Source organism: Desarmillaria tabescens, assembly GCF_030435595.1.
Source record: "Desarmillaria tabescens strain CCBAS 213 chromosome Unknown EV420scaffold_1, whole genome shotgun sequence".
Lineage (NCBI taxonomy): Eukaryota > Fungi > Basidiomycota > Agaricomycetes > Agaricales > Physalacriaceae > Desarmillaria > Desarmillaria tabescens.
In genome coordinates, this window is record NW_026848300.1 from 1,146,854 (window position 1) to 1,174,450 (window position 27,597).

Sequence of the window (27,597 nt, forward strand, 5' to 3'; positions counted from 1 at the left end):
GGGTCGCGTGGCAAACGCGTCACAGATCAATGTTCAAATTCTTGTAGTGGAATTCACTCTGTCTAGAAGTATCCAAAAAAATCAAGCGCTTGATACGTTTCTAGGCTTTCTCCTCCCATAAAATCCCCAGTAGATCTGATTCGCAATGGCAATGTCAACCCCAAGCTCATCTGCCCAGGCCCATACCAAACCTGGGTTCTTTTGGAACCCCTTGCCAACAAGTATGACATCTGCCCTGCCCTCGTCTAATATACTCTGAGCTAGCGTAGCGTCGGTGATGCTCCCAACGGTGCTGACAATAAGCCCCGGGACGTTTGCCTGCTTCACGGCGTGAGCAAGGGGAGTTTGGTACGCCGGAGCGCCTTTGATGCGCTGCTTCGATGAATTCCCGCCAGACGATATATCAAGTAAGTCGATGCCATGCTCTTTGAGTAAGGGTGCGAGACGGACAGTATCTTCAGAGCGCCAGGATGGGATATCGAGGTATTCTAGTCCCTCAGAGCCAGATATCCTGCAAGCGCGTCAGTTACATTTCATATGAAAATAGTCAGCGTGCTACCTGAAAAACAGAGGCATATTCTGGGGAATAACTTCCCTGACTGCGTCGACAACCTCAAGAATCAGCTTGACACGGTTTTCCCAAGATCCTCCGTACTCGTCTGTACGTTGGTTGCTCACTGGGCTTAAAAACTCGTGTAAGAGGTATCCATGGGCTGCGTGGATTTCAACAACATCAAAACCAGCTTTCACAGTCCTCAGTGCACTGTCTCTGTATGCTCGGAGTAGATCTTTGATATCATCTTTGGACAGTTCCTTGGGAGTAGCATAATCCGCTGCCCAAGGAATAGGTGACGGAGCAACTACGTCTTTGGGCCATCCGCCCACGTTCTCCTCAGCCAGAGCCTGACCGGAAAGCCAAGGAGCGACAGTGGATGATTTCCGACCTCCGTGGGCGAGCTGAATACCGATCTTCTGAGACTGAGAGTGGGCGAGCTCGACAAGAGGAATGAGGGTGCGAACGTGCTCGTCAGACCAGATACCCAGATCTTCTGGGCAGGTACGTCCGTTGGCGAGGATCGCAGTGGCTTCAATAATAGAGAGGCCTGGTCCACGGGTGATGATACCGCCATCTGCGACGTAACTAAGTGCTAATCGGGCGGACATCAGGCAATGGGCGTACAATGGGCTATGTGCCAGGGTGTGATATGCCCATCAACAGCAGAGTACTGGCACATTGGGGACAGCTTCAAACAGTCATCAGCAAGCAGATCTGGATAAGAATGACATTACATACGAAGATTCTGTTCTGGAAAGTAACTCCGCGGATAGTGAGAGGTTGGAAGAGACTGGGAATTGGTTTGTCATTGGATAAGGCCGTACCAGATGGGGTTTCCTGGTGAGGAGAGAAGAAAGAGACTCCAGGAGCAGGTTTGTTAACTGCAGAAGGCATGGTGGTGGTCGGAATAGAGACAAGAGCATGTCGACGCCTTATAAAGTTGCCCCAGGTTACAAGGCTCGGGGTAAGCTGTCGTCGCTTAAACGAAAAGCAATGATTAGCGGCAGCATTTTCTGCAAGCCGCCGTCACATTGTTCCAAGAAATTGCAAGGGGTGGTCCGAGGTAACATGGCGGTAAGCATGAGAGGCGCGTCTCGTGGGAAAAATCAACTCTTCCTTTACTCCAACAAGTTCTCCTTCTCTTCCACCTCTGTAGAGCGTCCGTTCTTTCTGGCAACATGCTGCAAGTCAATGGTGATGGTAGCAACCAAGTTTGAAGATGCTTAGCACTGTTGCCTTAAATCCGCGGAGCGGAGATGTGCTTTTCTCCGTCAGAGGTCTATCTAGGACTAGTAATGAACGTGGCCGTCGTCGGCGCTTGTAGGCCTAGGATGGAGGACTCTCGACTATTAGCCCGCATTTCGGACTGCAATGGGCCCTTTTCTCTCAGCGCAAAGTTTTCTCTGATTCAAATGGTATGTACTCGACCATTCCCGCCTTCCTCCTAGTGATGAAGTACCGCCGGGGCCATATGACTCTTTGAAGGGCTTCATTCAGGTCCTTGGAAAGTTGTTTGATTTATGTCCGGCTTATCTTGTTCGCAGCTCGGCTGCGCTAGATCCATTCTGATTATTTTCATGGTGTACCTTTTGCTCCTACCGTCGCTAACAATTTTTTTTTGCCACAGATTCTTGCTTCCACTTGTCATCATATTTCTCAATACACTTTTATCGTGGTTCATAAATCGCGACCTGTTATCAGATGATACATCTTCCCGCTTAGACATCAATGAAACGACAAAGCATTCGAGTGTGATGCTATGGAGGTACATCATGAACACAGGTTGTTGCGTTTTCTTACTCAAAACTGGGATGGTTTTTCCTGCACCGAGAACACAATTATATGTACCTGTTGGTTAGTTAATAGACTCTGATTGGTGCATACACATGATATTACTTCGCCCCTCAACCAATTCACATTTAAATGCCACAGCTAACCTTTCTATAAACCCATACTCTGCAAAAACGGCTTAACAACCTCCCGGTCTCCAGAAGACACAAGCACCCCCATTTTCTGCCTATCCATAGCCATCAGACGCTCAGCAAGGTATTGCTTGGGATTCTTCACATATGCAACAGGGTCCTCGGGCGCCGATTCCGACGCAGCGAGACGCGAAAAAGCGGCCTGGTAGCCCGCCGTCGCCTCCTCATAATCAATCTCTGTCAAACCTACGGCAGTATCATCCTTCGGACCTTCAAGATACTGTGGCTCGTTGAATTGCTTGACCAAGACAGTGAATAGCGGGGACCACGTCCGAATGCTTGGTTCAACCAACATATACTGCGTGCCCGTAAGCAAGCGAGTAAGTCCAACTACAGCGACTTTTCGGTCCTTGATAGGAATTCTAGAGGCCTCCGGAAGAATGAAGTTGATGAGGATCTGTGACCACAAGTTGGCCTGAATGCTCTCAATGGTGCTGATGATGAAGTCACAGTTTAAACCGCCCGGAACTTCGATCGCGAAGGAGAAAAGTAGGAATTGGGCGAAGAGGTAGATAAACTTGTCCGTTTTGGTCGCTTGCATTCGCTTGAGTATTGTCATGATAACGTCTCTGAAGAACGGTTGAAGGCTGGCCCTATTAAATTTTGTCAGTAATCGGGCAAGGGGTACAAGTGAACAAGTATCTACCCATCAACGTATCGCACGACTGCTCGCAAGAGTTCGAAACCCCAACCGTCATTCTGTTTCGAGGGTATCAGACGTTGTTGAATCACACCAAGCACTGTTGCAATCTGTCTATTCGCAACCATTTGAGCACTGTCGTGCGAGAGGTATGCACTCAGCAGCTTGACAAGTCCCGGAACACTGCCTTTCTGTTGCCAAATAGCAGGCATGAGCAGGAAAGGGAGTAAGCTTCGATATTCCGTGGGCACCTCCTTTGAATGCATGTCAAGCATTTGAGCGAGAAGCTGGAAGACATAAGGAATGTACTCTGTACTGAAGCAATTAAGATCGCAAAGTCAAAGAAGTATATTTTCACGCACGGTCGATGTCCTGTTGCAGGATAATTGTAAAGGGACCAAATAGCGCTTGTTCAAAAGTTGTTAAGTTGGTCGGAGTTGCCGGAGCTATAAACCTAACGAGGTGTCAGATGGTGCAAGCCAAGCCGAGAAGAAGAAAAAAGTAGACCTGATCAATCCGGATATGCTTTCAAAGATGTACTGGTCAAATTTAGGGTTGCTAGGGTTCTTAGAGATGACCCCCAAAATGGCAACAAGACGAGCAAGCGTCTGTTCATATCCAGGTGTCAGACCATCACGAGCTGTGAATATTACCCGCATAACACCTTCGGCAACGACACGTCAGTAACTACAAGCAACGATCAAAGGAACAATCCACATTTCATTAAGTGGTCATTTTCCGCCACCTTCTCAGGTGTTCCGGCGGATTCGATTTTTGTCAGTAGAGCATTGAGAAGATCAGCAGCAAAGTCATGGATGTCGGTTTGAGTAAATCTTTGCAGGTGGCCATTGTCAGTATTCGTATGATACGACATAAACCGGACGTACAGTAGCTGACCACCCTGCTTGATGAAAAGAATCCGGTCGATAGTGATCGCGGCGTAAGTACAGCAAACATAGTTGGCTGACCCAAGGTGGCGTATGAGAAGTGGCAATACAGACATCAGTTGAGGCTTCGTTAACTGCAAAAAAAATCCTTCAAGAACATGTACGTATCAGAATAATATGAGGCCTACCTGATTTCGGAAAGTGTAGAGGAATCGAATGGCATCAACTTGCAGAATAGGGTGGACAGAGCCCGCAGATGCTTCCAAGTCTTGGAAAACGTGTTCAGAAAAGAACTTGATCACGTCGACAAGTGTGTTCGTCGATGTTACACCTTGTTGAGTCGTGGACCCCTTCGTTGCAACAGCCGTTAGTAGATAGATAGCGCTATCCTTGGCTCTCCAATTTTCAGTCTTGTTAGCTTCATACTGTTTCAGACCTGTCTCTATCCATTTTCCGACAATTTCAGTGGTGGCCGTCTCGTACCCGCTGGATACCAGGGCTTGCAGCACATCGGCCGCTGAATGACGCCTCGTGGCAAGATCGGTTCCAGCAGAGGAAAGCGAGAGGTCAAGACGGATGTACTCCAGAGGGTCATCCTCAAATTGTTCAACATCGTGCTCGCGAAGAGAAGTGTTGGGAACAACTACTCCTTCCACTAGGGAGGAAACAATGTTCGGCGAGGAGAAAAGAGACTGGTAGTGACCCGATCGTATAGCAGTTGAGATGAACCGGAGCGCTTGAGAAACCAGCTAATGTAATTTCCAGTCAACATCAATCAATAAAAAACATGGAAAGAACCTACCTGGTCATCGCTTATGTTTGGTAGCTGATTCGATCCCACTAAACTCCACACGTCTTGCACCAAAGTCTGCACGGCTCCGGATTGTTGAAGTTGTTCAGGGTAGAGTTTGAGGAAGAGCTGGAAAACTCAATGAGCTAGCGTCAGCGTATGATTGACGAAAATACTTGCCTCTGCAATCTCTAGGATTCTGGTTTTTATCTGCGAAGGAAGCGACGGAGTAGGGTCGTCTGACTGATCATATACGAGCAAACAGTAAGTATGTGAATCGCCCCATTGAAACTGACTTACGTCTCCCCTGAGCTCTTGTGGATTCCAAGGCATAAAATTGTGGAACCAGCCTTGTGTTGTTCCAAAGAATTCAGCATGGGTATCTTCTATGGCTGGCGGCAGATCTTGACAGGTGAAGTCGTGGAAGATCTCAATGAGCAGCACCATGCTTTGTGCTAATGTCATGTAGTTGGAAGTGGGAGTTGTCAAAGCTGGATTCGGGCTGGGATTTGAGAGAAGGAGGGTTGCAGTCTGCCGGAATAGCTGGAGGAATGGATCCATGAATTTTGAAAATACAAAGTTTATCTCGGTGAAGAGTTGATCGGAGCGGACATGGGCGCGCCACTGGTTGAAGATCGAATGCGCTGTTTGTAAAACGCCAACATTTACGTTATAATCCGTCGCAGATAATGATGACACCAGTTGCTGTATGTACGCGATCAATACGCGACAGCATGAGCCTGAAGAGAGACGCACATCAATGAGATCTGGCCATTTTCCCGGAAAATCCAGTTCTGCTATGAGCGATACGGATTCGGCAACTTGGGCGCGTATTGCTTTGTCTGTTGGGTTAGACAGGGCGAGCATGGCTGGCACCAACTCGGACCTCAAGACAGTTTTGTCCTGCTCTGCAAGTGGCTGAACATCCTGCAAAGAAGACGGATCAAAACACGAATCAGAGAAAAAATTCAGGATACTTACTTCCTCCCACTTCAATTTCGCGATGTTCTTGAGATATACGCTCCCCGATAACCTGACGGCGCGTTCTTGCGACTGGTCGAGAACTAGGCGGAGAAGATGGGAAAGAAATCCCTGCTGAGCGCTGAACGCGTCGAGACTTTGTTCAGCCTGCTTTCTGGTGGCTGGATTGAGTGAGGCGAGGAGGAGCTGAGGAAGTTCGGACATGGAGGAAGCTGTACGAGTTCAAGAGGCTCAAGCGCAAAAGGAACGTCCTCGTCTTTGATGACATCATTTCCGCGTTTGGGAAAAAATGCAAATAAACGACAACTCCACGTACGCTTTCTGGTAGACCGTCATCACCGCTGCCGTCGTCGCCCCTCTTTTCTCTCTCTTCGTGGTCCATAATGAATGCTGGCATACAGAATCTCGTTATATCCCTCGGGGCCATGCAAGGTATTTCTTTACTTCTATTGCCTTCTGCTTCCCTAGATCAAACCCGGTTATCTCTTGTCCAGTGGCCCGAAAAATCCCCTTTGACGATCCGGATGTACTCAACTACGCACGGATTGGATACCTTGTGACCCAGTTTATCATCTTGGGCATATACTACTATATTTCCATGACGGTGTGTTGTACGCTGCGTGCCCAGCAATTCCACTGAGCTTTTGGTGATGCAGGTTAAGCGGAAGAATGACCAGACTGTCCTTAAGTACGGTGAGCACACTCCGTTATCTTCGTTGTTTTTTTGGGTTTCTGAAACAGAGATAACAGTGGAGCCCTCGACCCCGATGGTATGTGTCTTCATCAAAGTCAAGAGACGCGCGTCTCATCCCGTTTAGTCTGGAGAAGAAGGGAAATTAGTGACGACGACCGTGCGGGACTATGATCTTGTTGAGACGTCCAAGCTGGTAATTACACCTACAAATCTGACTTCTGGGACTCACCACCCTCCATAGCTGCGGTCGGTGTACATGGGTATTGCGATGATGGGTTTCCTGCATGGCTACATGAAGTTCACACAGCCGCTTTTCATTCAGTCCCTCATGGGTCTTAAAAATTTGTATGATGCCAAGCTCGTCGCTATCCATATCTTTGGCAAGCCAGCCGAGGGTGACTTGAAGCGCCCCTTCAAATCGCCTCCAGGGTTTTTCGGAGGTAAGTGTCAAATTTCCAAACCTTGTTTGTGCTCAATCATTACGTTTAGCTACCGGCCCTCAAACTGACAACGCCGCCATTACTGAGGCTGAGAAGCGTGTCGGATCCAAGAAGGAAGAATAATTTCTTCCCCCTGCTATTTCAGTGATAAAATACAGTATAATGCATATTGGTTTCCCTGATTCCCCTTCATTACAAGTGTGCGAGCAGAATAATCTACGAATACATCAAAGCAAGCTAATTATACAAGTGAACTTGATGTCCGTTGTACATGTTATCTTAGACTTCTTGCTCGTAGACGTCGTCCCAACCAATGTCGTCAGCTGCGGCGTCCTCACCTTCTTTGTCGTCATCCTTGTCATCCTCAGGCGGCGGCTGAGGAGGTGCCGAATCTTCTTCAATGACCAGAAGCGCCCCGCCACCTTCTCCATCACTCTTGTCGTCCATGGTGTACAAATTGGCTTCGTCTTTTTCGTCTAATGTCGGGACAGCCCCACCGTCCACGAACAAATCCTTTAAAGCATCGTAATTGATACGCTTGCTATATTTAGGATTCTTCTTGATCATGTTCTTCACGCTCTCAGCAGTTGTTGCCCCATGAGCGGTGGTTGAGTCCCGAGGCTTCGTTTTTCGGCGCTGTAAAAAAGTGATGAAGATTTCATAAGCACCGCGATGGATGAAAACATTCCTCCCACCACGGGGTACAACCCACCTTCTTGCTTCTGGTAGTGGTATTTGACTGATCGCCTTTAGCTGAAACATCCGTTCAGCATAATAGACAAGATAACGACAGCCGAAGACTCACCTGCCAATGCTTCCAGATAATCTCTGTTTAACTCCACCCATACGCGTTCTTTAATCTTTACCTCCTCTTCGCTTAGCAGGAACCGATCGAGCTCTTCTTCGTCAAGTCCCGTAAGCTCGTCGACAACACTGATACCTGCTAACCGTCTCTGCTCTGCCTCATCCAGAGCCCCGCTTAACATGGCCCCTTGAGGGTTCTGAAGGTATGCCGACACCTCCTCTGCCACCGCAGTTGATACTGTCTCGTCGATGGCCGTAGGCGTAGGTATCGAAGATGTATCCAGAAACGCAGGATCAATGGGAACATCATCAGGAGCAGGGTAGAAGAGAGGCGTTGGGCCTACAGTTGTTCCAGAGAGAATGCCTTCGTTCAAGAGGGACGAATCAAAACCTTTGGCAACCTGCTCAGACATATCAGGCATTACTTCTTCATCGCTTTCTTCTCTTTTTCTTTTCCCTTTTCGTCTACCTTTCTTCTTTCTCAATTTCTCGAGAGCTTCTTCGTCGCCCTCTCTGATCAATCGCTCCTCCTCTTCTTTTTCCCGTCCCTTCGTAAAAGCGGGTGGATCAACTTCCTCGTCCAGCCACACGCTCCGAAAGTCACCGACAGTCAGCTCACCGCTCGGTGTGTTCTTGAATTCGTCCAAGCGTTTCTTCAATGTTGTGTCGGCAATCTTTACGACTTGGACGATCTCTTCCATACTTCGCCGGAAGTTGTTCATTCTGGCAGCCAGTAGCAGGGCCGCACCGCAGATACCAGCGGGCCGCCGTCCACGAGTCATCCAATCACGGTCGAACCGTTGCACGAGCCGTACGGCGTCAGTGGCGACTTTGTGAGTTTCATCGCCAAATTCGAGCAATGCAGAGAAGCGGGATATGTAATGAGATGGATCGACAAGAGGAAGTCGAAGATTCAATGTCTGCACCAATTGGAGATATGTATGACCGAGTTCAAATACATTGACCTAGATGTACTGTCAATGTCACACACGGCAACATCATACGAAGCACGTACTTGCAGTAGATCGGAGAAGTCAATGAGCATGTAATTCCGCGTCTCCTTCTGTCGACACGCGACGTACAGACACACAGCAACGACGTTCATGCTTTTGCGACCTTTGGTGAACTTGTGCTCCACAGCAAGCGTGTACATTCTAGTCGCGGCTAGACAGACGCTCTCTGATAGCCGTAAGACATTCGCAATACTCTGTATTTTCTTGCTAGCTAAGGAAGTTGAGCAATGGAAGAACCAGAAAGTTGAAATGAAACCATACCGTTGGCGATTGTTTGTTCCCTGCTCTCGGAATTTCCCCTATTGCCATACGGACCACTCATCCTGGCGTGAGCTACATGGTCACATTTAATCAAACCCTGTTATAATAGATAGGAGTGCTTACTTGAACCCAATCCGACAAATGAACCCTGCACCATGGCCGCTCCCGAGCTGGTTTCCCCGAAGACGACCTCATTGACGATGGTGTTCTCCTCGACAACAGTCCCACAGGCAACACAGAATCCATTTCCTGCAGCTGCATCGTACTCGATAACAGTTCCTCCGCAATCGGTGCAAGTAGGCTGGACGGAATGAAAGATGTCAGTGTATACAGAACTGAAAAAAGAGATTCACAGACCATTTAAGTATATATAATTAATAAGGTGAATATATGCTCTTTATGAGTATCGTATAACAGCGTAGACGAAGCTACGAACACAGGACTAAACGAGAAAACGCGGTACCGCTTGGGCCATAAAGTAGTACAGGAAAGAATTATGTGAGTCACGAAATGTCACGTCACGACTCCTGCCTGCCGTCTAACCACAATGATCGATTTGAACTTGCCCTTCAAGTTCGGTGAAAACCAACACCTTCAAAAAACATCCATTGGCACTCGCTCTTGTTAACGGATAGTCCCTCGAATAAAGCGATTCTATTTTGACACGTTGCACCTAATTCTAGAATTGATTCAAAATTGATGCATGATGGAAGTCATGCCAGAATTTGGTCTTTATTAATGCTGAGCTGAGCGATACATTTTTCATTCTACATATGCATTTCTGATTACTCGTTTGGTGAATGGTTAAGCAATGTGCCGTGCCCGATGGCGCCATGCAGACGTGTATCCTTTGTTCAGCGACCCTATACTTGGATTCTCTATGAAATTCGTCTCTCTTCTCTTGATCTACGTCAGCTTTGTTTCCGTGAGGTCAGAACACGCCATCGGAGGATTTGGTTCATTGGCCGTGGCCACATTGCGCCCCACTATACCCTCCATGTCGTCGTTTGCCATCTTTGACCAGTATCTTCCTGAAAGATGGCAATCACCTGGTGGATCCTTCCTATATCCGAGGGTATCCCGAACCTCCGTGCTGACTTATATTTAGCTTCATTCCTATCTCGATACCAATCCATTGGATCGACGATGACATACAGAAATGTGCGTATTATTACCACGAGCGCGAAGTGTTTCCGTGCCTGACCCACCCTGCAGAGAAGCCTTGAGCACCAGGGGGGGCACGGATATCTGCGACCGCCAATCGAATCCCCAATTCTTACGCCACTGACCCGAGCTCTGAGCCATTCTGAGGAAACTCAAATTTTGAACTGATCGCCACATGTACGATGGCTTTTCTGACCAAGTATTTGGGTGCTCCAAGCGATGCCATCCTAGCTCGAAGAAGGCGTTTATGTTTTCGGCCCACCCTCCCGGACAGCCATCATATCATGGTTCATATCTTAGGATACACGTCAGTGTTATGAGCTCCCAGAATACCTTTACCTGTCATCAGCGGTGTCTTTTGTGAGGCCGTGACCTTGTCGTTTTGGATCAGAGGCGCTATGAGACCGTCGTTTACATACTCCATTGCAACAACAGGGTCAGACTTTGTCTTCCTCCAATATAAGCCAATCTCCGGGGTCTTTGTCATACGGGGCTGTATACGACAAAGCATTTCGAAGGAAGGTCATTTGGGCATACAGCAACCCTAGTCATGCCCGGGCCAAGAAAATTCGGTGAGACCATACCCGTCTTCCGAAAGTGAAACGCTCATAATTATTGGGGCGGACGTCGTCAATGATACGAAAAACGACGGTATGAACGCAAATTCGATTGTCGTCAAGACAGCAATCTTCTCAACCCCCTGGCTAATAGTGGAAATAGGCTTGCAACATGTGAAGCTTTGGCGAATGCCATTGGGTCAGTTGCTGAGGGATCAGAACCGGACGGAAAACAGTTACGTTATCCGCAGCTAAATCACGCCCTGTGGAAAGGATCAACAAGGAAGTATGGACCTGTAGGTTGGTTACGGAGTCAAACCAACTGGTGAACGGCTTTGACAGGGAGCGCACATGGGGCGGAGCCGTCAAAATGAAGGTTTTGAACGCCTCTGGACAGCACGGAGAAAGACGACGGGGAACAGGAAGGCGGTGTAACTGCCGAAAGACGTCAAAAAGTGTCTCCGCAGCATGTGTTGAGGTGTTCATCAAGAAAATGGGAACCTGTTATAGGAGAAATATTGTCATGATTTTGGAGAAAAAGAATCAATAGTTATACATGAACGATGCGAAGAGATGTACGAAAGATAGGATTGAGTGATGGAAAGACGTATGAGGACTGGATGTCAACAAAGTTACTGAGAACGGAATTCGGGGCCCTTATATACATTTGGCTCCTTTTGTGTTATTATTTTCCCATACAAGTGTGAAATAAAGAAGCCATAGGGTAGGTGCACTTTGCTTCCTCCTCCTGTCCTCAAAGAATGCCCGCCGAGAAAACGAAACTAAAACGACGCGCCAGTCGCCGAGAAGTTGACGAGTTCAAATTCGACGGTACCCACGCACGGGAGCTAGAGCAGAAACGGAACCGAGGTGTGTCTCAGGGCGACTCCGTCGTATCGCAGTACTCACCGTGCTACCGCATCTTATAGGAGAGGTACGTCCTTTATCTCGACTATTTTCCGTCTATCTCACAGATAATTATCAGGTCTCGTGTGCCGAGTGTCGTACGGATTCCAGCCTTTATTGCGATCATCGCACTTGAGTCTAATTCTTACTGTAGGCAGGCTCAAGATAAAATGCGACAAGCAAATCCCCTGTCAGTCTTGTCAGGTATGCTCACTCGTCCTCGTTATTATGCCAATTGTCGCTCATTTTCTTCGTAGCGGAGGGGCTGCGCCGCGCTATGCCCTAATGGTGAGCCACTGCAGCCGCCATAGTTACCTCCAACGCTCAGTTTTGTATAGGTAGTCTGGCAACTGGGCAGGGCACACGTTTTGTTCTTGCAGCTACGGAGCACCTCCATCGCAGAATCGCCAAGCTAAGCGGCAGAATACGACAGTTAGAGGATGCCCTTTCGTCGCTACATTCGCAGCATTCAACCGACCGGCACCCACTCTTACAAGACGAGCTCATCTTCAATGAAGAACATACAGCAGAAGAGAACGGTGCCTCAGATGATGCTACGGCACAACCACCCGCAGATGTCATTGACGCGTTCGGAACACTGTCTATCTCTGACCACGGAATATCACGGTTCTTTGGGCCCACGGGAGGGTGTGAGGTGAGCAGTTTACCTTCTCACCATTGTCGTTGATATCTCACTCGAGCATAGAGTCTTTTGATAGCCTCGTCACAAATCTCTCCGAGCAGTAGCGCCCCCAGCCCCGGCTCGAAGCATGCCTCAGTCAGCCCTACCAATTCTGGCCACTCGACCGATTTCTCTCTTTTCTCGCAGTCTTTCCCTTTTACTCCGATGGGTCGATCCGAAGACGTTCAAGATATGATTCGTACCCATCTACCTCCTTGGGAACGCGCTCAGTCTCTCGGAGAAACGTATTTTGAGCAGGTGGCCTGGATATTCCGAGGTGTTACCCGTCAGCAGCTCATTGACGACATGCTACCTGCGATATATCGCAAGCAATCTTCTGAAGAGTTCGGTGGCCCGCATGATTTATCTCTTATCTTTATGGTCTTTGCCATTGGTGCACTCGTGGAAAACGAACCCTCAACTGCTCACGCTGAGCATTACCATCAAATCTCGCGGGCGGCTATCTCCCTACAGCCGGTGTTAGAAAAGCCTTCTATTGTCACTATCCAGTGTCTACACCTTATGAGCATTTATAATGCTATGAGTGGGAGTGATACCACTAGCGAACCAAATATGGAGATGACCTGGTCTCTCATTACTCTGGCTGCTCATCTATCTCAAACGGTCGGTCCTGAGCGCTTTTTTTCACGATTCTGTGCTGAACTTCTTCTTAGATTGGGTTACGTGCGTGTAGTCATACACTTCCCAGCTACGAAATTGATCAATCTTTACAACTTCTTAGATCGAGATAGTGAGCGCTGGGGTTTGCCAGCGAAGATGGTCCAACGTCGCCGAATATTATTTTGGGATCTCTTCGTCGCAGACGTATGGCAGGTAGGCAACAATCCGAGACTATCACACAGCTCTTATTCTCTCTCTGCAGAGCCTCAACACGGGAAGACCGCCGTCATTTTCTCTCGCATACATCGACTGTAGTTTTCCCCAATATGATGATCAAAAAGATGGTGGTTCGCCTGGCTGGGAATGTAAGTGGCTTCGTATACCCTTGGGTTTATCTGATAACCTGCGTCGCAAGTTGAAATCTGGCAATTCCGTTTCGCGTCCGAGTGTGTTGCGGAAGTAACCGCACGGACATTAACTGCCGAGGCTCCCAGCTATAATACTATAATGGAACTCGATCGGAAAGTGCGCGAATTTCCATTGCCAACAGGAATGGCAGAGAAAAACGATCTTGGGGCATCATTTCAACGCTGCGTCCTCGATCATATACGTGAAACGGGTGTGTTAGTTTGATTGCATACAAGGACGAAGCTGACCGTGTTCAAAGTTCTAATGTATATTCATCGAAGTTTTTTCGCCCAGGCTATTATTGAGCAGCCTGTCAATCCTCTTAAAAGTACCTACGCTCCATCTTTTTTGGCAGCCTATCGCTCCTCAGCGACGATACTTAAATCCGTTCGTGAACAATTCACCATGTGGCCAAATTCATGCGCAAGGTTCTGGACCATGTGGACTTTCGCTTTCTCAGCGGCTGTATGTACCAAGTTACCTCTCTCCATACCCATGACCATTGAATTCTCGTTGCCTAGGTGGTTTTCGGTACCGTGGTGACCAGAGGCCCCAGGTCCCCCCTGGCTTCTTCTGCCATGACGGAGCTTGAACAAGCCTGCATCCTCTTCTCGAAGGCGGCTACACATAGCAGGCGAGCTGCAAAAGCACTCGTGAGTCAATATGATGATTTGGGAGGATATTTCTGATTAGATTATCCCAGCCTATCCTCGTTAAGCTTAGTGAAAAGGCACGACATGCCCTGGCTGCGGCCCAAAATGAACCCATGCCCCTTTCTGTTGATAAAGACGGTCTTTTGTGGAATATCAAGCAAGAAGACGCGGATGACGAGCTGTCTATATTCGCAGGGCACACTCGGTTCGTTTCTGCCAAGAGACCGACGAAGTCAACGAGGGATTTTGAGCCTAGTGCACCTTTCTCTCAGTTCTCGAATGTAGGCGATGGTGCTCAGCTTACCTCAGTACCATCGATGTCTGGAACTCAGGTTTGGTCTAGGCAGAGCACCCAGCGTCCTCCGCGGGAAACAGGGTATATCCCTGCAGCTGACCGCAGCCTTCAGTATTCCTATTCATACGACCGGAGTCGTCCAGCTCCGTCCGATCCTGGATATGGATATCCGTCTTCTTACCGAAGTACCCAGTACAATCCACCCTCGCAGTTCCCACAGATGTATCAGCCGCCTTTTGGTTCCAATTCCCAACCCAGCGTCCAACCAGGCAACCCTGCACTAGCCGATTTGGGTTTAGCGGCGCGGGATTCGCGACTTGACGAACGATGGAGTTCGTTTATGCAAGATTCAGGTTTACTCGACGATGTTGGGTTTAGGGGCCATTAGTATGACCACTGATGAAATTTTATGGACACAAGTAGTTGATAAATTAGGTCTTGCATAATAGTCTTGCTTTCGTGTTTGTATTTTATTTTGTAAATGGAAGAATGAACATTGGTAGAGCTGAGAAGAAGTGATGTCACTTGCTTGGAATATCATTGTGGTGCGTGGCAGTGTTCCTGACCAGGCGACGCGTCCGGTTCGGCGGTCCGCGAGGCGAAATTTCAATCGTACCATCCTTTGGAAAAAAATCCTTTGCCTTGCCCCTTTCCTTATCCTTCCACATCGTACGCTTCTCTTTTATTGATCCATTTTCCTTCCGCCTTACTCGACTCACTACCATGGGTATTGCGACGTGGCTTGCTTTGCTTCTCACACATCCTACAGAGTTCCGGATACTCCTACAATTCAAGTTGTATCACGAACAGAAGAGAGATATCACCCATGTGAAGGAGCACGCAACAAGTGGATGGGACAGAGAAAACATGCGCAGGTGTTGGCAGTTTTTGGATCAGACAAGTAGAAGTTTTTCAGCGGTCGTCAAGGAACTTGACGGTGACTTGGCGAGAACAGTAAGTATTCTGCCAATTACAGTATACCGCCTTTTCACTGATTTCTACACTTCAGATATGTATGTTCTATCTTGTACTGCGCGGTCTCGACACTATTGAGGACGACATGACTATCCCTGACGATGTCAAACAACCTATGTTAAGGTCGTTCCACAAGCATACTATTACGCCTGGTTGGAAATATGATGGATGTGGACCCAAGGAGAAGGATCGTCAGTTGCTAGTTGAATATGACTGTGTTGTGGAGGAGGTGAATTTGTTACTGCCAGCGTGAGCTCCATGGTCTTTCGTTTTTCCACTATTTTTCCGACTCCCCATAGGTACAAGGCTGTTATAGTCGATATAACCGAGAAGATGGAAAACGGTATGGCAGATTACGCACACAAGGCTGCTACGACGGGAAAAATTTACCTTGAGACGACGGAGGAGTATGATCTTTATTGCCATTACGTCGCGGGTCTCGTGGGCGAAGGACTGTCTCGTATCTTTTCTGCCTCAGAGAAGGAAGCACCCTGGCTCGTGTCTCAGCTCGAGATGTCAAACTCTATGGGTCTCCTCCTCCAAAAAACCAACATCATTCGTGATTATCGCGAAGATGTTGAGGAAAAACGGTTCTTCTGGCCCAAGGAGATTTGGGGCCAGTATGGATTCAACGAGATGTACGAGATGTACGCCTTGGATCGATCAACGAAGGAACGCGCACAGTGGGCTCAGAGTGCCATGATCCTAGACGCGATGCGTCACCTGGTTGACGCGCTCGACTACCTTCGAGTGTTGCGAAATCAGACGGTATTCAACTTCTGCGCCATACCTGCTACCATGGCTATCGCGACCCTCGAGCTATGCTTCATGAACGCGGAAATGTTCCAACGAAACATCAAGATTCGTAAGGCGGAGGCTGCTTCTGTAAGTCGTCCCGAATGTCTTCAGCTCTTGACATATTTGACTCCGGCGTAGCTCATCATGCGGTCTACAAATCCACGAGAAGTGGCTTATATGTTCCGGGATTATTGCCGTAAAATTCACACGAAGGCAGTACCCCAAGATCCCAATTTCTTGAGGATATCTGTGGCATGCGGAAAGGTACATCATAATCCCCCTCGTCTATGGTTTTCCCTAACACCCTTTCTTTAGATTGAGCAGTGGTGTGAACATCATTATCCCTCTTTCGTTCAAATCAGTTACTCCAACGGTGGGGCATCTCATCAGCTGGATCCTGAGGATGCCAGGTCACGAATTGTCCAGTTGGAGAGTAAGTTAGAGAAGGAGCTATCTAGGAAGAAGCGAATGGAAGATATACGCGCCGGGTTAACTGTACAAGCACCCCAAGCGCCGGAGGGGTTACCATGGGAGCTCTTCATGTATTTGGGTGGTGTCGTCTTGTTGATTATTGGGTTGTCGGTGGGTGTGATTTGGGCGGTACTGAAATTCTTTCCCGACTCGCGATAAGGACTACCCATATACCACTAACTTATTCCCTGTGTAATAATACGACTTTCTCATGCTTGGACAAACCCTAGATAGCACACCGGTCTGGAAGAACTTGCGAAGGTCGGCAGGACTTTACTGCCAAAGATAGATATCGGGGAATGGTAAGGGATGTAAAGTGCGGTTAGATGATTGAGTCGCAGGCTCGTCATTCATCCTGAAACGACAAACGGCGGACAGTGATGCAAGCGCCACCAATTGTAAGTGATACTCCATCAATCGCCACACCAAGTGCTCTCTAGTAAGCCCATTCGTCTATATATTGACTTGAAGATGAAAGTATTACAGGTTCCGTATAGATATAGGCTTATACGTACAAAAAGAATGTGATCGCAGGGGACAAAAACTGTGGTAGTAGAGTGAACGAGAAGGATATAAAAATGCGAGGAATCCAAGTGTAGGAGGTATACGTGGTTGGTTAGATATAACAAGCGACAATACATACCTATGACGAAAAAATACAAATAGAGAAAGAGACTAAAATGATGGATGGGATCACAATCAAACCGACCCCGGTATAGCGAAATGAAATATAAAGGCGTTAGAGGGCAATACCGCTTGACCTATACACCATCCCCGTCCCTGTTCTCGGTTTTGGCTTGCCGTTCAACGATCCACCCATGACGCGCGGGACGGGAACCGCAGGTCGATCTCGTCCGACTACAGCTCTGGGCAACTGCAGAGCCTTTGGCGCACCGTTAAACAGGCTCTGCGTCCTCTTCCGTGTTCCTTCTCCTCCTCCCTTCGCAGGTAGGGGCGTTACCGTCACTGTCTTTGCAGGTCGCCGTATTGAGCCAGTTCTGGGGTTAGGAAGAGACGGCAGCGATTTATCGCGGTCAATGAAAGTCGATTTTATTGACGGCGGGCTCGAACTAGTTGTGCTTTTCGTAGGCGAGTAAAGTTCATCTTCCTTCATGAGCCCCCCTCGAAATGCCTTATCGAAACCTCGTAATGAAACCGGCGGTGGGTTGCATGAGGAGGTTGACGTGGACGAGCCGCGAGACCTTGGAAGCGACACGCCGAAAGAGGAGGGCGGGGGGTAGTAGGAACTTGTCGACGAAGATCTGGCCACCGTTCCCGATGACATCGTAGACTGCCAACTTAGGCTGGTAGTCGAAGATCTGACTGTACGCAGGTTCTTCTCAGAGAGTGTCGAAGATGGACGACGGGATGACAAGTTCAACGACGATATTCTCCTTGTCAGTTCCGAGGGCGCGTCTTCGTCTTCGCTAATACAGGAAAAAGTCAAAATGACAGCAATGGAAGCGTAAACCAGACAAGTACCTATCGCTCCAGCCTAGGCCTGTAGTCAAACCGATACCACCCCTCAACAGCCTACCGTCTCTGTGTCGAACTCTGCGTTGGGGAGTATCCCGATTATCTTTCAAAATCGAAGACTTGGTCGTATCTAGGTGAAATGACAGCTACTGTCAGGCACAAGCCAGCAATCATGATTCGCGAACTGACCAACGCTAACCATGCTCGCTCGCGGATCCATCATGACGCCATCTTCACTCATCAATAGTGAATCAACCGAATTCATGGACTGGGCACGAGGCAAGAGTGTCGAGTTGGGTGAGAGCAGGCCGTGCTTGACCATGAGATGGCTATTAAAAAGCTCAGATAGAAGGACCGAAGACCGGGCACTCGACTCACGGTAGTGGGGTATGCAAGTCCAAGCTGGAATCGGAATCAGTACCTTCGCCGTCAAGCTGTCGTTCCAACTCTCCATAATCGTCAATGAAGTCTGTCTCCTCCCAGGTCGTCGCTCTACTGGATCGGTCGTATGGCAGCCCTATTGGCGAAGAGGTCCTTCTACTTGTAGAGGTCGATGACGGAGCTCTGGAGGTGGAATTGGAACGAAGAGAGAAAGTGGTGGATGCGCTCCGCCTTGGTTTTGGCGTACGAGAAATGATGGTCGTAATGTCTGGTGAGGTAGCTCTAGCGGGATCGCTGGTTGAAATAGCAGCGATAGACTGTGATAGAGGCTTGGTGCTACGGGTTGGCGTAGTGTTCTTGAAAGAGTGGGCCGACGTTCTCTTTGACAACCGGGGGCTAGGGAGAATACGAGAGGTAGTTATCGCGTTGAGGTCGTCGTCATCATCTGAAGGAAGGTCTTGCATGGAAATGCTGGCAAGGGAGTCATCACGGGCACCAAGAATGCGTTGGGTCTCTTGAAAAGAGAAGCGAGAGGGACCTGGCACAGGCGGTAGCGGCGTCGCCGGCGGACGGGATGGCGGTGGGTTATTAAAGCTCGTCGACGTCGACGGCGTCGGTGGGATGAATGAAGGCGGCACCGGAAACGACTCGAGCAGCAGGGCTTCCAGCGCCATTTTCTTCGACATGATTGACCACCGCAGACTTAAAGGGTGACCAAGTCACGGTCACACTCCACATTTAATTTAGCCCATGCCACTCGCACCAAATTTCGCAAGCTTAGTACCCTAAACCTGGTCGTCCAATTTACCCCATATACAATCCTCGTTTCACAAGAGTATCTCGATTTTTTTTTACGGTTTCTAGGACTTTATCGAATTCGGTTACTTGCCTTGTAACCAGAGGCGCTTTCAAGGCGCTCTATCACCATAGCCGACCGGTTATCAGCCCACCTCCATGGACTACAAGAAACTACAGTGGTAGTGTGGTATTGTGTAGTAGCGATGATCCATGACCGTTACATAACGCTCCTCAGAATCCAGGTACGTATTGAGGTACCTCTACGTCAAATTGGTCTATAGAAGAAACCCTTTTCCATCATCAATTTGAATGTTCCTGGTCACGGTGGGGCTGAAAGAGACTTTGAGTCAGTCACAAGTTGACGCTTGACCGAAGAGAACAGAGTATCAAACTCTTGACTATTGACAATACAGGATTCCAGACTCCTTAGATTGGGTACCCAGGTATTCTCTGCCGGCACAAGGTTCGAGACCTTCATATATCAAGTCGCATCCCCGCAAATCCTTGCACCACGAGGAACACAATAGCAAGTCCCCCACGAGCATACTTATCTTATACTTTTCTACCACATCATCAACTCAATAGTATATCCATCGCCGAGCTCACCAGTTTCGGACATGAACTCTGGAAATTTTTTAAAGTCGTTGATGGGATCTCAACCGTACGCGCGGGAAATGTCGACGATCCAAAGGGTTCGAAACACTTACGGGGGCTGAGGTAAGGGACAATGGTAAACTGACTGTACCCACCGACTCGGTAGAACTCCTAATCTCGAAGCTTAACAGAAGGTGAAGTAAAGGGGATACTATGCTGTATAGCAACAAGACGGACCCTGTCTCAGCAACTGGAATCTCCCGAAAGCGGCGCAGCATGCTTCGACAGTCGGTGTAGTACACGCGCTGCGGCGTCACTTGTAAGTATCACCCTTGCGGTTAAGCATCGGAGACGGGCGACCGCCGTTCGAGGGTGACAAGTCCTGGACAAAGCGCCTATGCAACAGAATGACGGGAACATCCGACGCCAGTAGCAGCGTTTGAAAATGATTTGCACTTCCATTCCTCTGCAGAGTTGGCCGCTGTTCAAGCTTTCAAGACGTCGACTACATTCCGTGGCAGACGGAGCAGTAGAAAAACAATAAACAGGCTGGCGAATTCCAAAAGACATACGACAGCCGGTCCGCAGTAACCCACAGAGGGTCAGCTTGGAAAAACTTTGAGTGGATGTAATTGTGGGAAGGAGATGGATTTCAAGTGGCAATCCTGCGGTACCGGGTCTCATTTATAGGTGAAGAATCGAAGCACCGGAGCCGTAGAGATATATATTCTGAATATTCTGAAGAACAAATTCGGGACATACGGCCGAAAGCTGGCCTCCGCCGTTTCAGTAAACGCGCCTTTCCGCCTTTCCACGTCACAGTACGACGTGTCCCAAACGCCCATTTGTCTCCACTTGTGCTACTTTCACGACGTCGACCTGTCTCCCTCGGAGCCATTGGTAAAACGGTCGAATTCGCTGCATTCGTCAAGTTCGCGGCGAGTAAACCTTTTCTTTTCTAAAAAGTCGTACTTACCAATCATAATAGCTCGAACCGCCAGTGTCGGCGGCCTGGAGAACAGGCCTCTTCATTTCCGGATGTTAGCCTTCCTTTTTACTGGGATCTTTGTCGACGCTCCGTCACGTAATGAGGCTTTTGAGCTACTTGTCCGTATTTCAGTTCACTGACCGAAGAGGATCATGTAGTCGGGATTTTTAGATAGGGCCGTGACAACTGCCCTCACTACGTCGAGCTTTGACTAGCGGCTTTGCGACGCCCATCTAGACGCGGGACCGTCATTTACCCTGTCCATAGTCGCCTTCTCGCTCCAGCTTCCGGATCGTATTTGCACAGTGCCAGCTCTTTCCTCTTCAGTAATCGACGTTGATGGACAACTGGAATTGATCCTAGAAGAATCGCACGCCTCCGCCTGAAGCACGGCAAACTGTTTCCTTCTACTCCCGATCCGCCGACCCCACTGCCACTTGGACGACATATTATCACATTAGTACGTTGTTCCGTCTCTCGAAATAACGTCTAATAGAAACGCTGTTCCCGTGCGCCAACTTTGCACTCCGACTGACCAAGACATTGGGTGTCCAAAATGAAAATAGTCCTATCAAGCTGAATAGAATGGCGACGGCAGTGAACGTGATTACCATGCGTTTAATGCCGTCTCTTATTCGGCCTCCTCGCTGGGAAGCTTCCAAGCTACTTATCAGATTGAAGTTCAAGTTCAGATGGGCGGGCGCTCTACACGAGGCATTCTGATCTTTGAAGACCCCGACGTCAGGGGAAAGGACCGTAGAGATCAGTCTTGGCAATTAAACGCTCTTCGGGGTCCTGGGATAATTTTGAGCGCTCATGTGACGGGCAGGGCGGATAGGCCGGGATGGCGCTATCGAGGCTGGAGGCTGTCCAGCCTGATTACTGAGCTGTCGAGCTTGATATTTCTATCTCCTTCACTTATAGATGATTGTCCGGTAGGATTTGTTGCACCTCATCCTACTTTCTAGTTAATCATACCATCAAGTTTACTGCTCGAAGCGAAAACCAAGAGGATCTTTTATCTCTTCACAATGCTACGAAATCGAACGACCCTTCTCACGACAAGCTTTTTTCGCCAGATCGGGTCTGGTTCGTCCGTTCGCTGTAAAGCGTCCGGGCGGGTGAATGGTAACCCCCGTACGTCTGGCGCCCCAGCTCATGCGTCATGATGCGAAGAGCTCGTTCCCCCTACGATTAACGTGAGGGCTAACGTCAGTGTCACCCACCTATCACCCACGGGATGTTATCATACCTGTTTTCATTCTCTCCCGCAAAGACCAATGCTCCACCTTCACGTCATTTGAAGGTACAGCGCCCGGTCAGGTATGCGCCTTACCTTCCTGGACCAATCAGCCTTCAGGATATGATATCATAGAAGAAGATGGATCACTAACGATAACAAAATCCGCTTCCGAGCTTGGCCCGTACTTATTTTGTTCCTTGTGTTGTTCCTCCCGTGGTTCACTTTTTGCCTTTCTCGCGACACAGGTCGGGTCCGGGAGGCTTGTGAATTTAACGGCTTTGGGGTGCCACCGTCCCGTGCCAGATCCGTTTCTCAAAGTCGCCAAGTACCCACCTTCTTTCCAGCCTCACGTTGATGCTTTTCTCGTCATGGGTAGCGGACTCACCCGCTCACGGTGGGGGGATATCCCCATCAGTGCGTCGCGCGCATGCACATGGGTGTTTGTTTCCATTAGCGGCCACCTTTGGGGACTTCTGACACTGCCATGTTCGTACCCCCCTCGTTATTGGTGATCACGGCAATATCGACACTCCTGACCGACGTGTCGGACGTGTGTTTTGTACTTTTGTAGGCGCCACGTCGTTTCCTAAATCACGGCGCAAGGTTGTTATCGATGGGACTCGTCATTTGCTGTCCCTGGGTGGCGCCATAGCCTTAAAAGAGGGAGAATGCACCCGACATTCCGCCGGCGCCATCCTTACATGAGCAGCACAGCGTCAGCATTTTCCTGCTAGTTAACAGGCGGTGTCCCGTCGACTGCGCCGGCGGTCCCGTGTCTTTCCTATCATGGCGCAAATTCCCGCCGTTCATACCACTTTTGGACTGCGAACATGCTTGATCGTGGGGTCTTCATTCTGCGCAGTTATTACAGCACCTGGTCTCCAACTTAAAGCGGAGCCGCACCATTCTAGACTAGTGATTCAGTAGTGCTATAGAAAAACACGACCCTTCTGCTCCGGCATAGGCTCATCTTCCCGCTAGAATTAAGGTACGAAAGATGAAAGGCCGAATCATCTGCAATACAGCGGCCATACGGAATCTACGGCTGAGTGAGAGTAGTAGTCTTGTGAACTCGAAGTTTATGTCACATTTAGCAACACGTTTATCCACAATGCGACCCTCACTCAGTATCTCGTTAACAGCGTCATGAAGAAGTTTAAGGCCACATTTGATGGTTGTTGAAGGAAGATAGGTAGGTGGGAACCAACAACAATAGCGAGGGCCTTCCATTTCACGCTGCCGCGCCGCGTTTTAACCATAGCCTGCAGGTACTGCTATTCACATCTAGTGCGGTCCCAAGCGAGGAGCGGTAATCTGTCGCGGATTGGACGCTCGTAGGACATGTAAACGCGGGGACCGGGGAACCATGAGTACTATCGATATCTCGGCGCACGAATATCTGCAAATGGAAGATCCTTTGTCAAAGGCGGGATTAGGGATATCATAGAAGTGATGCGGCGTCCAGCTGGAGGTAATGGCTGGGGTATTTCAATTTGAAGCGAAGCGCGATTGCAAGGGAGAGATGGGTAGAGCCAAATGAGTGTGATTATCCACTATGAGTTCGTTTGGCCCTCCAGTGCTGGTCGTTGATATGGAAGCATCAGGGTGGCTTGGAATTAATGTACGATGAGCTTCCATAGACCACGTCCATCCGAGGTCTTTAAAATCCGCGATGACAGACGACAAGTCGCGACCCCAGCTGGTGTGAAATACACGTACACCGCTAGGGTCTCTAAAAGTCCACAGCGAGAGCACATCCTCGACCGCAACCTAATCAGAGGCCAACCTTCCTTAATTGCCGCCGGACTGTTGTCGGACTCGCTCCCAGGGACATTGATCAGAGGCAAAATACTCTTCCTGTTCGAGTCTTTAAAATACTCGATGAAACAAAAGTAAAATGAAAGAAGATAGTTCTTCTGCAAGCCAAGATTAGCGTCCGACTTGTGATTATCACCAGAAAACTCGCACCTCACCCGGAGTCGATTCACGTAGAATCACAATTAATAGTCAAAGGAAGCTGTAATTGGTTAAAGTACGAATCTCGATCGATGACGCATTATTATTTGTTCACCAAGCCTCTGGCAAGCACCGGAACGCCCATCGGACGGCCCGCCCATTCTGTGCGCCCAGGCCCTAGTTGGATTGACATGGTCGCAGTCCTGTATAAGTTGTCTGATAACTAACTGTACAGAGTTCCGTACACGCCACTTGAACTTGGGGTCGTGTCGAATCAGCTCTACATATTCCCCCCCGACCTCGACGCGCCGTGCGGAGCCTTATTTCATTTATTCAGAGAAATTCACGATCATGGAACAAGCTAAACTGCGCGTACCTTGAATACGAAGGCGTCCCCTAAGTTTGAATTTGGCGTGGTACGTGGAACTGCTCAGGTTGATCAGGATTTACCATTTAACAATGAGATAGTTGACCGGGATCGGCGTTGGGGCATGAGGGTCCAGCCTACTTATATGATTCGCGTACTGCTCGGCTTCAGCGGGACCTGAATTGGATGGAGGATAAAGTCAAATGCAACGCCAAATTCTGATGTCATTGTCGGCATCGAATATTGGGATCTCAAGCTCAAGGGGGGGAGACCAAGGGATGAATGAGACATTTTGGCTAAGACATCTCGGAGGCGGGCCGGTGAGAACGGTGGCCAATGAGGACGAACTGCTTTGTCGGGGTAAAGCAAGCGCAAGACGGAGCAGGAGCCGGAGAAAGTAACGAACTGATCAAGTGAAATCAGTTGAATTCGATGGATCAGGCAAGAGAGTACATGCGAACGCCTCGAGGCAGGGTGTTCTGATGGATGGGGTCGAAGAAGTCGGAGGCGGGTTGGGGTATCCGGGGTCCCGGTCGGCCATGTGACGACGGGCCGACTTTTTAACGACGCGAAGGCGGATGGCGCCTATAAAGACCATGCGCCCCGGTTTCCGCGCCCCGTCTTTTTCGCCCCAATGTCCCCTCCTCCGCCTCCCTCCCTTCCTTCTACCAATCATATCGTTGCCCGTGACCGCGACCGCGACCGTACAGATGCTCAGCCTTCCTCTCGCAGCCAGATAGCAGGCCTTTTGACAGAAAGCTACAAAGAAATCGAGGCTTTGCGCCACTCACTTGCAGAGGAAAAACGACGCGCAGATCACTGGAAAAGTCTTGCAGAGGCCTTTGACGCTGCCTCCCCCAATGGCTCATCGCAGGATCTTCACGACAAGATACGGGCCCTCGAACAACGTGCATATAGCGCAGAATGTCTCAGAGATGAGGAGATGGCACGAAGAGTAGCGATTACCGATCTTTGGTTCCAGCTACGGGATTACCTCTCCGTCCTCGACGCCCACAGCAAGGACGCGCGAGTCGCCCTAGACAGGAGTGTCGACATCGTCAGCAAGGGCGTTGGTGGCGGCGCTCTCATTCGCGAGCTTCCTGTCATCCCTGTACCCTCTATCGGTGATATCGCTGGCGGTGAAGATAAGGTCTACTCCAGCCAGGGCATGTTGCCGCCTGTAGGCACTCATATGCTTCGCAAGGGCCAGCAGACGCCGGGCGTCGGTCGAGTCCGACCTAGGTCAGACAGCATGGAAATGGGCGGACATGCTGCAAAGAAGAGCCGTCATGAATCTGTGAGCGTCTTCCGGGATGTCCCGCTCTATGCCTGACTCCTTCCGTTAGCGTCCGCACCGGTCTCACTCTCGCTCATCATCGCATTCATCCATCGATGAGATGATCTTGCAGGCTGCTGACCGCGACGAAGGCGCCATGTACACGCACCCACCGCCTCGCCGAAATGGCGCCGGCACCGGAAAGCTCGTTCCCGATGGTGTTCTCCCGCAACAACAGTATCAGACACATGTCTTTGCTCCAGTCGTCACTGGCGCACCTACTAAGAAGGGCAAGTACAATCCTGGCAGTCAGGTCCTTGAAACTCAACAACCATCTCTCACCCATTCCTCGCATCTTTCTTCTCATCCAGCCTCTCTCTCAGCGCATCCTTCTATCACTGTAGGCATCGAACAGAAGATCTATCCACCAACCAATGAGCAAGGTCAGAGAATATGTCGCAGCTGCGGTCAGCCAGGCCGCTACAAAGAAGACAAGTGTGTCGAGAAATGGGGTCCGGGGCCAATGGGCCCTGGAACCGTATGTGACCGGTATGTCCTTTCTAGCCAACAGCGCATACCATTTTCATTAACTATCACCACACTAGATGTCGCAAAAAAATGAAACGTTTTGAACGACGAGGCACCCTTGGAGCTTCCCAAACCCTCAACCCTCAACTCGCGCGAAATAACCTTCCCCAGCCTCAACTGCACCCTTCACCATCGCCTTCACACCCTTCCAATCCCATGCCGCGACCTTCTTCCTCTTCCTCTTCATCTGTTCACCACTCTCCAACCACCCATCGCGCGTCTCCTTCCAGCGTGCACCGCTCCGACACTATCATCGTTCCCTCCTTGCCTCCCATCGCAGTCGAGCGTGATACGCCTTCTGTACGCCGCATTACTCCTTCTCACTCAAACGGCTCCGGCAAGGAGAGTGATGCCGATGCCGACGCTGACGGCGAGGTCGATGAGATCGATGCCGATGGTGATATCGACATGCGAGAGACACAGGTTCGAACTGTGGGGCTTGACAAATCAGATAAGACAGATAAGGATCGAGCGAAGAGCGAGGACGCTGTCGCTGCAGAGCCTGGGGAGCCTGAAGAGAGTGTCGTAGATGATCTGCTTGAAGCTGTAGATGCAGCCGAAGCCAGAGGCTGATGAACTATTCTTCTCCTCTCTCTTCCTCTACTCTTATTTCTGTTTTTTCTTCTTCTCTGTTACATGCTGTTTGTCTAACTGTGTTTGTGCTGTGTTTCTTGTGTTTCTAGTGTGACAATTGTTGTACGTACAAGGCCAATATCTCTGCTGCTCGATGTCCCACCGTCTGGACCCGATGTGCAAGTCCCATGTGCATCAAACGCACCGCATCAGATGTGATTGCGCGGCGTGGATATCGAGGTGTCGTTCAGTGTGAGACCTGACTACGGAGCATGTTATAATTATCATGCTTCACAGCACCCGAACACAATCTCGCATCAACCCGAACACGCCAGAAGTCGCCAGCCAACAACCAAGCAGCAACCGACCATATCTTCTTTCACTGGCACATGATAGAAACCACGAATTCATGGGAGAAACCCGATTGCAAACACGCATTCATGTTGGCATTCACATCAGTTCCTAGGCTTCATGTCTGTCAACCACCTTTCTGGATCGAATTCGAAGGCACCCAAGTATTCCACCAAAGCGGCAAATCACTCTGAATGCAGGCGTTCACTTCCATCCGATCGTCGCAACGAAACGGGTTGCCCGACGAGCGCATCATTGGTTATGGATAGATCGCCAAGGGTGAAGATATCAACCGACGTACCCTTGTAAAGGACGATGCGCCAAGGAACCGCATCAAGGGGAAAAGATGAAGTTGACTACAGCTGGTTTATGTCCAAGAGGAACCCAGGAAATCGCCGACAGCCTCGTTATTGCTGTCAGACTCAATT

General features: G+C 49.4%; 10 protein-coding genes across 10 annotated transcripts; 6 read left to right on the plus strand and 4 right to left on the minus strand.

Annotated features, from left to right (window-relative positions):
- Positions 1–14: 14 nt before the first annotated feature.
- On the minus strand, positions 15–1,676 carry EV420DRAFT_1494424 (uncharacterized protein). Its single transcript, XM_060470805.1, has 4 exons — positions 1,295–1,676; positions 1,181–1,244; positions 560–1,130; positions 15–511 (listed from the first exon to the last, which is right to left on the minus strand). Exons 1-4 carry the CDS (start codon positions 1,448–1,450, stop codon positions 82–84), a joined length of 1,221 nt encoding a protein of 406 aa, XP_060339206.1. The 5' UTR covers positions 1,451–1,676; the 3' UTR covers positions 15–81.
- Positions 1,677–2,402: 726 nt separating this feature from the next.
- EV420DRAFT_1494430 (CAS/CSE protein) lies at positions 2,403–6,095 on the minus strand. Its single transcript, XM_060470806.1, has 12 exons — positions 5,837–6,095; positions 5,612–5,782; positions 5,156–5,560; positions 5,036–5,098; positions 4,868–4,984; positions 4,254–4,814; positions 4,066–4,199; positions 3,896–4,011; positions 3,686–3,842; positions 3,541–3,632; positions 3,185–3,488; positions 2,403–3,131 (listed from the first exon to the last, which is right to left on the minus strand). Exons 1-12 carry the CDS (start codon positions 6,038–6,040, stop codon positions 2,498–2,500), a joined length of 2,958 nt encoding a protein of 985 aa, XP_060339207.1. The 5' UTR covers positions 6,041–6,095; the 3' UTR covers positions 2,403–2,497.
- Positions 6,096–6,219: 124 nt separating this feature from the next.
- Positions 6,220–7,093, plus strand: EV420DRAFT_1633827 (inorganic phosphate transporter; the record flags this gene model as incomplete). Its single annotated transcript, XM_060476240.1, has 7 exons — positions 6,220–6,268; positions 6,331–6,440; positions 6,493–6,529; positions 6,587–6,606; positions 6,655–6,723; positions 6,772–6,970; positions 7,020–7,093. 7 exons carry the CDS (start codon positions 6,220–6,222, stop codon positions 7,091–7,093), a joined length of 558 nt encoding a protein of 185 aa, XP_060339208.1.
- Positions 6,877–9,408, minus strand: EV420DRAFT_1659690 (BRF1-domain-containing protein; the record flags this gene model as incomplete). The annotated part of the gene is made up of 7 exons (XM_060478893.1): positions 6,877–7,606; positions 7,683–7,723; positions 7,776–8,739; positions 8,790–8,998; positions 9,049–9,120; positions 9,172–9,349; positions 9,406–9,408. 7 exons carry the CDS (start codon positions 9,406–9,408, stop codon positions 7,250–7,252), a joined length of 1,824 nt encoding a protein of 607 aa, XP_060339209.1. The 3' UTR covers positions 6,877–7,249.
- A 2,009-nt stretch (positions 9,409–11,417) lies between these two features.
- EV420DRAFT_1494471 (fungal-specific transcription factor domain-containing protein) lies at positions 11,418–14,849 on the plus strand. Its single transcript, XM_060470807.1, has 12 exons — positions 11,418–11,639; positions 11,744–11,773; positions 11,830–11,879; positions 11,933–11,963; positions 12,014–12,330; positions 12,382–12,985; positions 13,100–13,191; positions 13,241–13,343; positions 13,394–13,597; positions 13,646–13,851; positions 13,908–14,039; positions 14,090–14,849. Exons 1-12 carry the CDS (start codon positions 11,531–11,533, stop codon positions 14,720–14,722), a joined length of 2,511 nt encoding a protein of 836 aa, XP_060339210.1. The 5' UTR covers positions 11,418–11,530; the 3' UTR covers positions 14,723–14,849.
- A 208-nt stretch (positions 14,850–15,057) lies between these two features.
- EV420DRAFT_1257137 (farnesyl-diphosphate farnesyltransferase) lies at positions 15,058–16,737 on the plus strand (the record flags this gene model as incomplete). The annotated part of the gene is made up of 5 exons (XM_060466816.1): positions 15,058–15,288; positions 15,344–15,558; positions 15,609–16,194; positions 16,246–16,371; positions 16,423–16,737. The coding sequence occupies 5 exons, from the start codon at positions 15,058–15,060 to the stop codon at positions 16,735–16,737; spliced, it is 1,473 nt and encodes a 490-aa protein (XP_060339211.1).
- Positions 16,738–17,568: 831 nt separating this feature from the next.
- On the minus strand, positions 17,569–19,557 carry EV420DRAFT_32924 (uncharacterized protein). Its single transcript, XM_060481725.1, has 4 exons — positions 18,433–19,557; positions 18,244–18,383; positions 18,061–18,184; positions 17,569–18,000 (listed from the first exon to the last, which is right to left on the minus strand). The coding sequence occupies exons 1-4, from the start codon at positions 19,119–19,121 to the stop codon at positions 17,919–17,921; spliced, it is 1,035 nt and encodes a 344-aa protein (XP_060339212.1). The 5' UTR covers positions 19,122–19,557; the 3' UTR covers positions 17,569–17,918.
- EV420DRAFT_1472653 (uncharacterized protein) lies at positions 19,437–21,538 on the plus strand (the record flags this gene model as incomplete). The annotated part of the gene is made up of 11 exons (XM_060469066.1): positions 19,437–19,475; positions 19,515–19,579; positions 19,647–19,676; positions 19,819–19,950; positions 20,075–20,146; positions 20,171–20,256; positions 20,300–20,407; positions 20,518–20,769; positions 20,816–20,934; positions 21,179–21,275; positions 21,312–21,538. The coding sequence occupies 11 exons, from the start codon at positions 19,437–19,439 to the stop codon at positions 21,536–21,538; spliced, it is 1,227 nt and encodes a 408-aa protein (XP_060339213.1).
- Positions 21,539–25,258: 3,720 nt separating this feature from the next.
- On the plus strand, positions 25,259–25,438 carry EV420DRAFT_1224039 (uncharacterized protein; the record flags this gene model as incomplete). The annotated part of the gene is made up of 1 exon (XM_060466493.1): positions 25,259–25,438. A coding segment is annotated over one exon (180 nt), but the record flags the coding sequence as incomplete, so codon positions are not given.
- On the plus strand, positions 25,419–27,167 carry EV420DRAFT_31998 (uncharacterized protein). The gene is made up of 3 exons (XM_060481701.1): positions 25,419–25,947; positions 26,029–26,206; positions 26,263–27,167. Exons 1-3 carry the CDS (start codon positions 25,779–25,781, stop codon positions 26,816–26,818), a joined length of 903 nt encoding a protein of 300 aa, XP_060339215.1. The 5' UTR covers positions 25,419–25,778; the 3' UTR covers positions 26,819–27,167.
- Positions 27,168–27,597: the final 430 nt, after the last annotated feature.